Source organism: Mytilus edulis, chromosome 10 (genome assembly GCF_963676685.1).
Source record: "Mytilus edulis chromosome 10, xbMytEdul2.2, whole genome shotgun sequence".
Classification (NCBI taxonomy): Eukaryota; Metazoa; Mollusca; class Bivalvia; order Mytilida; family Mytilidae; genus Mytilus; species Mytilus edulis.
The window spans coordinates 49879347-49891322 of NC_092353.1; the positions used below are offsets into that span (position 1 = coordinate 49879347).

Genomic DNA, 11976 nt, shown 5'->3' on the forward strand with positions numbered 1-11976 from the left:
ACCATTGGTTTAAGTGTAGGGATGTCAATATCAAAAGATGAAATAAGAAGTATGAGAAATGCCAAAATATAATACTTGGCAGGATGCATAACTATACGTCAAGGCTATTTTGTTTAAAATTGAAAGTCCATTTAAGAACAGATAGAGACTATGCTAAAGGTATAAACCTTCAAAATAAGATTATTCTAAGGACAAATAAGTTAAACCCTTGATGTTCTTCATCTCTGTGTTTGATATGACTCTCCGTATGTTTTGATTCGAGTACCAATGATGAGGATGCAATTCATCCAATCAAAAGGCGCAAATGTGTATTATACATAAATTTTGTAAAGATTTAAACTCAGTTGAAGTATTTATCTCAATATTGAAAAAGAAGAATTTTACGACGGAAGTGCTTATTTAACATTAAGTGTTAATAGATAAATTCTGGATTAATCATCATTTAATTTAATCATTAAACAGCAGATAATTCTTTATCAAGAAAAATTACAAAGTTCAAGTAATTTAAAAAAAAATGTGAATTTTTAAAGTGAACAGGGGTTTGCCATAAATCGAAGGCTTCCACATTTACAATTTGCATATGGCCAGGGTCAATATTGCTTTCTTAGTGCAATAAAACTAATATCGGCTTCAGCAAACAACAATTATCTTACATAATCACAACTGGATATCCGGATTAACAAAAGTATTATATCATATCCAAACATGCTCTATATGCCAAGCTCCGTGAGAGAGATCTTTTCATCTACTAAGTATATTCACATTGATATAATTACATTCAACACTAATCCTCTATACTGCTGAAAAGAACGTTAAAAATATCCAATAAGAAAATGAATATCAGTGATGCAACTCTGTTATAATCCTATTAAGGTCGTTCGTGCTGATTTTTTAAGTAAAAGTGCAATGTTTTTGAAACTGATGTTAAGGAACCGTAGCACAGAGTTATTTTTAATCATTCCATAATTCAATGTTTTTCCCAATTATATGATATGTTCAAACAAATTGTCATATCAGACTCATATGGTTTTGAAAATAAAAGTTATACGGGAGATAATTGAAAGGATTATTGCGGAGGTAAAGAACAGAAAAAGACTTATTGTTAAAAATCGTACGTACTTTTTACCATATATTATCACAGTACCGACCAATTGTTTAATTCAAAATATTCTTTTTGCACTCTTTTCTAGTTTAAAATTGTTCACTTTACACGTTCTGTTCCGCGGCATGACTTATTCTGTTCAAGACCCAGTATCTGTTCTATTAATAACATGTTAGGATTTACCTGTTTTGTTTACATCATGCCAGGTTTTACCTGGTATATTTGAGACCCTGCTAAGTTCAGCTTAGACACAGTAAGGATTATGTAGATCCAAATCTTTGTTAACTTGAACTTTACTTATAAAAAGTATTTTCCTAGAGCATTAAACTAATAACTGAAATGTATGGCGTTCGTACTTTAAAAGAAATAAATGTTAATCTTTTACACGTGCTGTCATTCTTAATTTTCTTTGTAAGACATCAGTATTTTTTGTACTCTATAACAATTGCAAAAGAGGCTAGTGATGAATAGTTGATACTGCAATATTTTACTGTAAAATTACAAGTTGTGGAAAAAGTAAAATCACAAAAATACTGAACTCCGAGGAAAATTCAAAACGGAAAGTCCCTTATCAAATGGCAAAATCAAATGACAAAACACATCACATAAATGCTTTAAAATTTATATTTGATTTGGCTTTCCAACTTTTATCAGCCTAGTATCCTTGATGAGTGTCTTATACCATGATGCTAATGACAAAATGCAAAACAGTTAAAAAAAAAAATTGGAGTTGCATTAGAACACTTCTCTTTTTAAACATATTTGAGTTTCGCCTTAGTTGATCTTTTATTTTGAATGGTACTTGGTACAGTTCAATGCTATCATCATAATTCCCCAGTCAAAGTTGAACTAGATGTATTTGGCTATTTTAAGGTTCATCCTTGATATATAGCCCTTGAACTGTTTTGGTTCTTTTACATCCCTGGCGTACAAATATTCAGCTTTGAGCGTTCCAAATGAAGAGCAGTCCAGAGAAGCACTCAAGGTGCATACAACTTATAATTTTTCAAAAAAATAAGGATTTTCTTACCCCAGGAGTAGATTACCTTAGCCGTATTTGGCACAACTTTTTGGAATTTTGGGTCCTCAATGCTCTTCAACTTTGTATTTGTTTGGCTTTTTAACTATTTTGATCTGAGCGTCACTGATGAGTCTTATGTAGACGAAACGCGCGTCTGGCGTACTAAATTATAATCCTGGTACTTTTGATAACTAATTATAACGTGTTGTTTTTAATTCTGTCTTAGTTTTATTTTGTCTGGTGTTGTCATGCTTAATACTTAAGAGGCGATAAAAAAAGTAGAAAAATAAGCGAAAACACAGAGACAAACAAAACAATCAAAAAGACATACAACAGTTCACAAAACCCACTTTATCAAAAAAATACATTTGTAGTGAAAAAAATAAGAGTTTTAAGTACATTCAATTCACCTACATCTTATTCCAGTGCGTTGAATAGATTTGGTTTTCTGAAAGTTGAAACTGAAAGTATTTTCAAAACTTCCTTATTAAGTCTTATGTAATTCTAATGTCCTGATTTTAGAATTGTTATTATATTGACTTTGAATACAATATTTGTGAAAACATCTTCCTGCAATGTACATGTAGTATAATTATCAGCTTATATAAATCATTTGAAGTTGCTGTTGCATGGAAAGCTAATGTTAACGCCTAGAAACTTTTAAGTTTCCCATATGAATCATTACATCGTAGAAGAGTAAAGGTAATACAATCAATTTTTCTACTGACAGTTCATGTCTAGTTGCTTCTATAATTAATTAATTTTGATAGTTAATAATAATGATTTGTTTTGCACAATTGTTTATAAAAACTCAATTTGCTATTGTGCTGTTTTCAGATTTTGCAAATATTTTGGTAATTTTAAATTTAGAAATAAGAATATTGATTAACAAATCGATTAATGTCATTAGTAGATAGATAAACAGAGGAATAACAGTAAAAGTAATTACTTCAGAATGTTTGTCTATGAATTCCATAGCATGTTTTTTTCATGTTTTATTTTTTGTTGTTTTATTGAATATTGGAAACAACTAATAAATTAATTTTAAAAGTAATAAAGTTACAATTTATTTTCCTGAGTGAAAAAGAAATCATTTATACTTTCGTTTCATTCTCATCGTTTTCACTTTGTTGTCTCTTATAACTTTTTAACCTAAAACATTTTTATTTCTATGATTTTATTTTCATTAGATAATTCAATGGTTCAATTTAAACCCGTTTATTTCTTGTTTTTTTTTAAAAAAGTCAAAGTATATTGCCATTATCTTAATGCAGGAAAAATACTTATAAGTTTTGGAATTTCAAATATTTTGGCCTCGAGCATCATTGAAATGCGCATCAGATGCATACTTATTGGTAATGTTATTGCAATGAAGTGACGTAAAACGATTATCAGATAAACTTACGAAAACGAATACTTTATTTCTCCTAAAACTACAATTACATAATTACAGAAAACATATATAAACATTACTATAAGGTATAGTTAATACATTAAAGTGTGACCAATACAATAATATCCTCATAGTAATATAATGCCTTCGTCTTATCCCTGAATTTCTATAATAAAGAAAAAGGATTATTAGAAACATGAAGCAATTTTGTATGAAAATAATAGTATTAAGACGTGTAGGAAATGTTTGTCTTGTGACAACAAACAAATCATAGAGTAAAGAAGTACATACAAAAAGACAGTGTTTGCAGTCTTTCAATAAAATATTGAATTCGATCATATAAACACAAAACCTCTGGAAAAAAAATAATAAAAAAAAAGGTAAAAAGAAAAATGTAAAATCAACTCTCTTCTATCTTTTTTCTCAGCAACTAGCTAATTTATATAGAACAATAAAAATATGCATGTGCACTAAACTGAACAACTGATATAAAGCCAGACTATGCAGTAAATAAAATAGAAAAATCTTATTAAGAAATATTACAAACAATTATATATTTAAATTTAACAATACTTGATAATGATTTTTTTTATATAAAGTATGTTTAGTTTACTACACACAAAACACTCAAAGCATTTCATACGAATAAATTATTGACAGAATATTGCACCGAAGTTTGAAAATGTTTACGTATGGTAATCCTTATTTCTCATATTCGTATTAGTCTGTAAAATAGAAAAGTCAATATCAAATGAAAAGAGTTAATTCAAATGCCACTTCCCCGATCTATCTTTTTCTGAACTAGATATAGACATACTCCTACTCTCTTCTTAGATATTTGTCTGTATCAAAATATCTTTTTCTCGTAGAAACAGCATAAACATATCTCTAACCCCATCATGTTGCTCTGGTGTTTTGTCTTTCATTTTTTAGTTTGTCTATGGAGTGTCTATATGCCATTTAGTTTTTTCTATATTGAATTATTTGTTTATTTTGATAGTGAGTACGATTATAACACAATGTTGACTGATGTTCCCAAATTTTTCTTATTTTTACCTATTATATCTGTCAGTTTTGCTCCCCACTTTGTTGTAAATATAATACGAATTATATGCGACTGTCATACAAGTGAGAGGTTAAGCTAGCTATAAAACCATGTTTAATCCACCATTTTCTGCATTAAGAAAATGCATTTGTAAAGTCAGAATTATAACAGTTGGTTTCCATTCGTTGGATTTGTTTAAGCTTTGAGTTTGTCATATGATAAAGGACTTTCCATTTTGCATTTTCCTTTGAATTCGGCATTTTTGTTATTCTATTTTATTTTTTCTATTTTCAATTTCCTATTATTTTTATTTTTTTTTAAATAATCTATCAAGCGTGGACTGTATTATATGATATAACTTAATCAAATACATATACATATTGTGCAAAGTCAAGGGATCCAGCTTAACAATTGTCATAGAAGACAGGTGGGCAAATCATGTAATATGCGAAGTAGATTACAACAGATAGTTTAACAGGGGGTTTACTGTGGTTTGTTAATATGCCTTTTTGTGCTTCTTTGTTACATATGTGTTTGTTTTAAAGTGTGAAGATTATAACACAATGTTGACTGCTGTATCCCTATTTTTTATATGTTTACCTATTATGTCTGTTTAATTTGTTCAAACACCTTTGTCAATTTAATTAAATTTGATGCCACTGTGATACAAGTGAGAGATTTAGGTAGCTTTAAAACCAGGTTTAATCTACCATTTTCTACATTAGAAAATGCCTGTACCAAGTCAGGAATATGACAGTTGATATTCATTTAAATTTGTTTGATGTGTTTAAGCTTTTTTGCCATTTGATTAGGAATTTCTGTTTTGAATTTTCTTCGGAGTTCAGTATTTTTGTGATTTTACTTTTTAACATTTTGAAAAACACCCAAGTACTATTCGGGGTTTGATGGGTTTCGTGTTAGTACGTCATTGGTTTTCTTTGTTGTATTTTGTATACTGCTATTTGTCTTTTGATCGATTTCAGTTTATGCATGGCATTTTCAGTTTGTGTTCGAGATGCGAGTTGGAAAGGACAGAAAATTAATGACAATACAAAACAGAAACTGCGCAACACATTAATGTTGAAGGAAGATTGAGAAACCTCTGAAATATAAAAAAAAATATATACAAAAGTACAAATGATATTGAATAGTGTTCCTTGTTGGAAGAAACACTTTCAAGTGGAATATTTAAACATGCAGAACTGAAAAGAGGCAGCACACCTGCAATAATGCATGACATACAATGTGGGGCAGATTTATGATAAAAATAGACGGGTTCATATAATCAAGAATCTATTCGAAATAAATTCGTTCCATTTGCCTGATATTCTCTTTTTTTTTTTTTATTTATAAACCTGTATTAAATTCAGATTTTTATTACAAATTCAGTACTAGTTTCACATTCCTTGAGTCAAAGTTGACCATAAATTAATTTGACTACTATTTGAGGTACCTTTTTGGTCTCGACGTGTTGAAACATTATACATCATCATTAACTTTCAAATGTATGGGTTTGAACGGCTTTGGTGCAGGTACAGAAAAGCGCTTAGGGAGCACGAAATTAATCTGTGTATTTTTCATATACTTTCACTTAGTCAAAACAACTCGTTCGTTACTCATGTGATTTTAACAAACCTCTATAAATTCTCCGTTATTGAACAAAAACTTATTTACATATATGGTAAGATTGGTAAACAAACGTGTTTAGGTCTTATAAATCCTCCGATGAAGGAATATCCAGAAATTAACATTCTTAAGCCATTTATAATTTGACCTGTTTAAAAATAAAGTCAAAAATATTGTCAGAATCTTAAAGTACATATATTCAACTGAAAGATATTTTGAAAATGGCTTTAGTGTTAAACTAATTCAGAGGAAATAAGCTCTTCTCTGTGAGTTATTTATTATATGCTGTCTTTTGAGTCTAGTTATTAAGGAACATTAAAATGACATCTAAGACCCCGTTTACACTGTTCAATTTCCAGGCCAACAAACCAGATAAAAATCCAGTGCTGTGTGATTATTTCAAATGAATTTTTAAAGAAATTTATCTCGCATTACCTATATAGTAGAAAGCGCACAAAAACGTCAAAAGCTGTCATATAACTTCAATATGATAAATATTTCGAATGACTGGTAGTTCAAACTTATAATAATAATTTTATAATATTTAAGGACCCTTATGTACAAAAAACCTACCACCGTAGATCATCATCTATTACCGTATAGCGGGTCATTTTCGCGGGTGTGACATTTCGCGATTTTCATTGAATAAGGTATACGAAATATTTCGGCGGTTATTATTTTGGCGGATTCACAACTTTGATCAATACCTTTGTATATTCACATTTAAATGGCGGAATTTATTTTGGCGATTTTGTTCTATTCGCGAAAATAAGCTAAAAGTATACGGATGAAAATATTAGCATATAAAAAAAGATGTGGTATTATTGCCAATGAGACAACTCTCCACCAAACACCAAAATGGCACAGAATGAAAAATACAGTATAAGAAATAAGAACAAAATTATGAAAATGGAATAAGTAGACAGCTCTCTTACAAGCAAAAAAATCCTAACTGTAAAAATGTAGCTAATATATAAGTATATATTTTTTATTTTTTTTATTTTAGGTATTTTCGTAGAAGGAACAGTATGAACATATTGAGCATTTCGTGACATGAAGAATAACGTATGGGGGTGTTTCTTAACAGGTAAATATATGAAATAATACGATAGAAAAAACAAAACAATACATAGAGACCACTCAGCACATTTTCTATACCTCACATACCTAAGGAATGCATGGCAATTTCGAACAATCTTTATCCCAAGGGCTTATTGGAGTACAGTAATTAATTATGTGATAAAGGTTATTGTGATAAAAGTTATAAGAAAGTTCTGAACATATTTTTTGGGGGGATAGCTGAAGCCTAACTCCGGGTGTGGGATTTTGCCTCTTTGAGTTAAAGACAAACTGGTGGTCTTTGGCTGTTTTCTGCTCTTTGGTCGGGTTGTCTCTTTGACTCATTCCCCATTTCCATTCTCAATTTTACTAAGTCTTCTCATTCTGCAGTTGAACTCATTTCAACAAAAGGCGTCTGTTTAGTCGTGCGAGATGTATAAATACACAGTCACGTTTGGTCAAGTTGTGATTATGGATTCCGATGCCTCTTTCAGAGAAAAGCTACGCTCGCTGCACGTTAAAGAAAATTTGCAAGAACTCTTTGATGGGTCCGTTTGCAGCATGTTGCAAGTACGAACTCTTGTTCTGGCCCTCAAAGCTCTTTTTTTCTGTGGCGTTTTAGATTGCATATGATTTGGTTTACGTATAAAATGTATCATTTAATGTATTTTTTTTTATGCAGTATCAGTATTATCTAGTTTTGTTTTCGCATCAACATCAACTACCAACGATGTCACCACAGCCGAAACACCTACCACCGTGGGAACAACAAGTCCAACCAACGGACAGACCACCACCGCGGAAGGAACAACAAATTATAGTACAGCAGGTATATTTATAACGAGATACACGAAATTTACATAATTTATGACAAAATGCATTCAAATAAAAAAGTTGTTGGTTTATGTAAAGATTATAAATTGTGGTTTGATTGCCAATGGAACAGTAATCCACTAGAGGCCAAATGACATGGATTTTTTTACAACTACTGGGTCACTGTACGGCCTTCAACAATGAGCAAAACTCATATTGCATAGTCAACTAGAAATAACAAATGTAAAACAATTCAAACGAGAAAATAACGGCCCGATTAAAAAAAAAATTGTTTGGTGTAATTCATTGTTTTAATAAACAATATGATACAACTTAGCATAATTATCTTAAAATAATTACAGAATACAATGTCGGTCACAGATGTGTTGATAAAAAAAATGGTCCAAATAGAATCAATTAATTACGGATTAAACGGATTCAGTTTGAAAGTGAAGGACATGACGTCATTACTGCAACTACATCTTGTAATAATAGTTATCAAAGGTACCAGGATTATAATTTGGTACGCCAGACGCGCGTTTCGTCTACATAAGACTCATCAATGACGCTCATATCAAAATATTATAAAGCCAAACAAGTACAAAGTTGAAGAGCATTGAGGATCCAAAATTCCAAAAAGTTGTGCCAAATACGGCTAAGGTTATCTATGCCTGGGATAAGAAAATCCTTAGTTTTTCGAAAAATTTAAATTTTTGTAAACAGGAAATTTATAAAAATGACCACATTATTGATATTCATGTCAACACCGAAGTGTTGACTATTGGGCTGGTGATACCATCGGGGACGAAACGTCCACCAGCAGTGGCATCGACCCAGTGGTGTAAATAGTTATCAAAGGTACCAGGATTATAATTTGGTACGCCAGACGCGCGTTTCGTCTACATAAGACTCATCAATGACGCTCATATCAAAATATTATAAAGCCAAACAAGTACAAAGTTGAAGAGCATTGAGGATCCAAAATTCCAAAAAGGTTGTGCCAAATACGGCTAAGGTTATCTATGCCTGGGATAAGAAAATAAACGTGTTCGCATCAATATTTAAAAAGAAATAATTAATTATTATACATGTTGGGTTTTTTTTCAGCATCATTAACATCATTTTTATCATCAACACAATCAACTATTTCGACAACAGTCTACACACCAGGGGAGACAACCACTGCAAAGGAGACTACTAATACGACGACAACAGGTCAGTAAAATAAGAATATGTGGTATGATTGCATCTAGCCAAAAGTAAAATCACAAAAATAACTTCGAGAAAAATTCAAAACGGAAAGTCATATTCCTGACCACCGAACACAAATAACGGCATTCAACGATGAGCAAAACCCATACCACATAGTTAGCTATTAAAGTTTCCACCTACTCAAAACAATGTGAAACAATTCAAACAAAAAAACACATTCCATCATATTTGAAGGTAAATTTTCTTTGCAATTTTGTAGCGTTTGGCATCTAAGATATTAGTATACGAAAAGTGACCATCATGATTTAACAAGTTGTCAGGGAAACTTGGCAAGCTCTCTCGCACAAATTTAATTTCCATTTTATATTACCGATTTATGGGTGACATATTTTTAGGTTTATTAAAATAATTTAGCATTTTTTGCTAAACTGGTTTCACCCTACTTTTTGTCTCCATTAAGTTTTAAAGTAGGTAAAGTTACATCTCCGTTTTACTGATGTTAAATATCTTTGTTTCCAGATCCAACAACAGTTCTGTTGACAACAGCAACGACAAAAACAACAGAGATAGCGACAACAGGTAGTTATTTTCTTTTCTAAATTGAATTGTAAAAATAAATATATGAGTGCCATATATTAAATACTTTGATGCATGTCAGCCCTAAAAACAAAAATTATTTACAGCATATGCATATACATCTCGACAAATGTTATGGAAAATCCCATAGACTTGAGAGTTGACAGTCCTTAGAATAGAATATGCGATAGAATAGGTAGTTTTGAAATTCTACTTCTTCAAGTATCCAAATCTTTAAAAATTAAAAAAAAAATTCATGGCCTTATTTACAATTTTTTCATATACACGTGTATATACTTATGATAAAATATATATATATTAATTATAAAACATTGCTGTTTATAGGTTCAATGACGACAGCTGACAATTCAACCACAGGTAGGTTCTCATTTCTTATAAAAGTCGACATATAACTGCACCCTGCTCATTAACACACCTTATTAAAAATGAAATAATCAGATTGAGATTAGTTAATTGTTAATCCACGTTAGGGAGCTACCATTTGATTTTGATGGGCTGGGGGCTAGGTTGAGCAATTATGTTCTGCATTTTTTTCTTTTTATTTTCTGTTCGGTCCTATATTTTATTTGAATATAATGTCTTTTTTTTTAACATAAATTGTCATTCTGCCTCTTTTTTTTGGCAAGTAGCCTCATGGTGCATTTTTTTTAAACTTAAAACTCCTGACCTGCCTATTTTTTCACATTTCATCCTAGCCCTCTTATAAAAATCAAATGGAAGCTCCCTTAGAATTAAAATTGAACTTTAAAAAATACAGAGCACCTTGAAATCAATATTCTTACATGTCTTTTGTCTTATAAATGTTTTCTGTGTAGTCATATTTATATAAGGATGCATGCATGTCTTCACTAACTAACTAACTGCTGTTAATTGGTTCAACGACTTCTACTAACAGAAAAACTCACAGGTATTGTATTTATTCTTTAATGTGTAGATCGTAAACATTAGTATATCGGACCAAAAGGTAAAAAAACCCTTTTATTCGAATGTAGTATTGTACAGATCTGTACGAAATTCCTGCTGATAAGTCATTCTAATCGTCAAGCAAATGGTCAATTTTGGTCGAATGCTTGTGTCTGTTTTGTTTACGCATCGTTGTAAATATAACGGAATTTGATGCGAATGTCATATAAGTGAGAGGTTTAGCGCTATAAAAAAACAGGTTCAATCCACCATTTTCTACATAAGAAAATGCCTGTACCAAATCAGGAAGATGACAGTTGTTGTCCATTGGTTTTATTTGTTTTGTCATTTGATTTTGCTATTTGATTAGGGACTTTACGATTGAATTTTTCTCGGAGTTCAGTATTTTTGTGATTTTACTTTTTTTGTAAATTGCATGATTATTGTGAAAAAAAGAACCTGTAAGTTAATAATAACTATATTTATTATTTAATCGCAGAAAAATGCCGAGATCTCGTTTAGGGTATCATATTACATATATACTTTGAACTTTCGTTTGATACTTAAAATTATCAGGTCATAATCTAGGTTGACTTTAAATTGATACATGTTGAGATCACGTACTTTGTCTTCACGGACTTCTTTGTACTTTCCTTTCTAAAACCAAATGAGAATGTTTGACAATTAAAATGAGATATCAACAGGAATATATTGCAGATTTGCGCGAAAATTCAACATAAAAACTTTTTAGCGAAAACATACAACAAATTGACTATAACATACAAAAGAAAGCAATGTAAAGTGGAATGGTATTCTTAAAACTGAAAAAAGCCAAATTATAGACGATATTAAACATTGGAAATTTCCGTCTTGCAGCTCCTCCTTAAAATAATATGATAAATGTATCTTTTTTAACGCGTTTGTTTCCAACATGAGGGTATGATTAAGTTGGACTGTTAGTCGAGTATAACCAAAAGATCTGCATTAGAATGCGTATATATGATGTTTTTATGCGATTCACAAAAAGGAATGGTAGAATAAATTAAGTAAGAGCTTTTAAACATAAACTATTTGTAATTTTTTTTGCTATGGGATGGTTCATTATATATATCTTATATCCTGAAAGTTTTAAGCAGCCTGCATTTCGGATTAAAAAAAGGATAAGCAGGATCTAATACACCACAAGGATGCATTTGATGTTAAAG

The 11976-nt window shown here is 30.7% G+C and overlaps 1 protein-coding gene across 2 annotated transcripts in view; it reads left to right on the forward strand.

Moving 5' to 3' along the window:
- LOC139492473 (integumentary mucin C.1-like) overlaps window positions 1-11976 on the forward strand; it is an 85335-nt gene that overhangs the window by 46374 nt on the left and 26985 nt on the right. For both annotated transcript variants that reach the window (XM_071280652.1, XM_071280653.1), the window contains exons 2-6: window positions 7194-7274; window positions 7929-8075; window positions 9167-9274; window positions 9791-9850; window positions 10193-10225. In XM_071280652.1, coding sequence (XP_071136753.1) covers window positions 7241-7274; window positions 7929-8075; window positions 9167-9274; window positions 9791-9850; window positions 10193-10225 — 382 coding nt within the window. In that variant the 5' untranslated portion in view covers window positions 7194-7240. The remainder of the gene's footprint in view (window positions 1-7193; window positions 7275-7928; window positions 8076-9166; window positions 9275-9790; window positions 9851-10192; window positions 10226-11976) is intronic.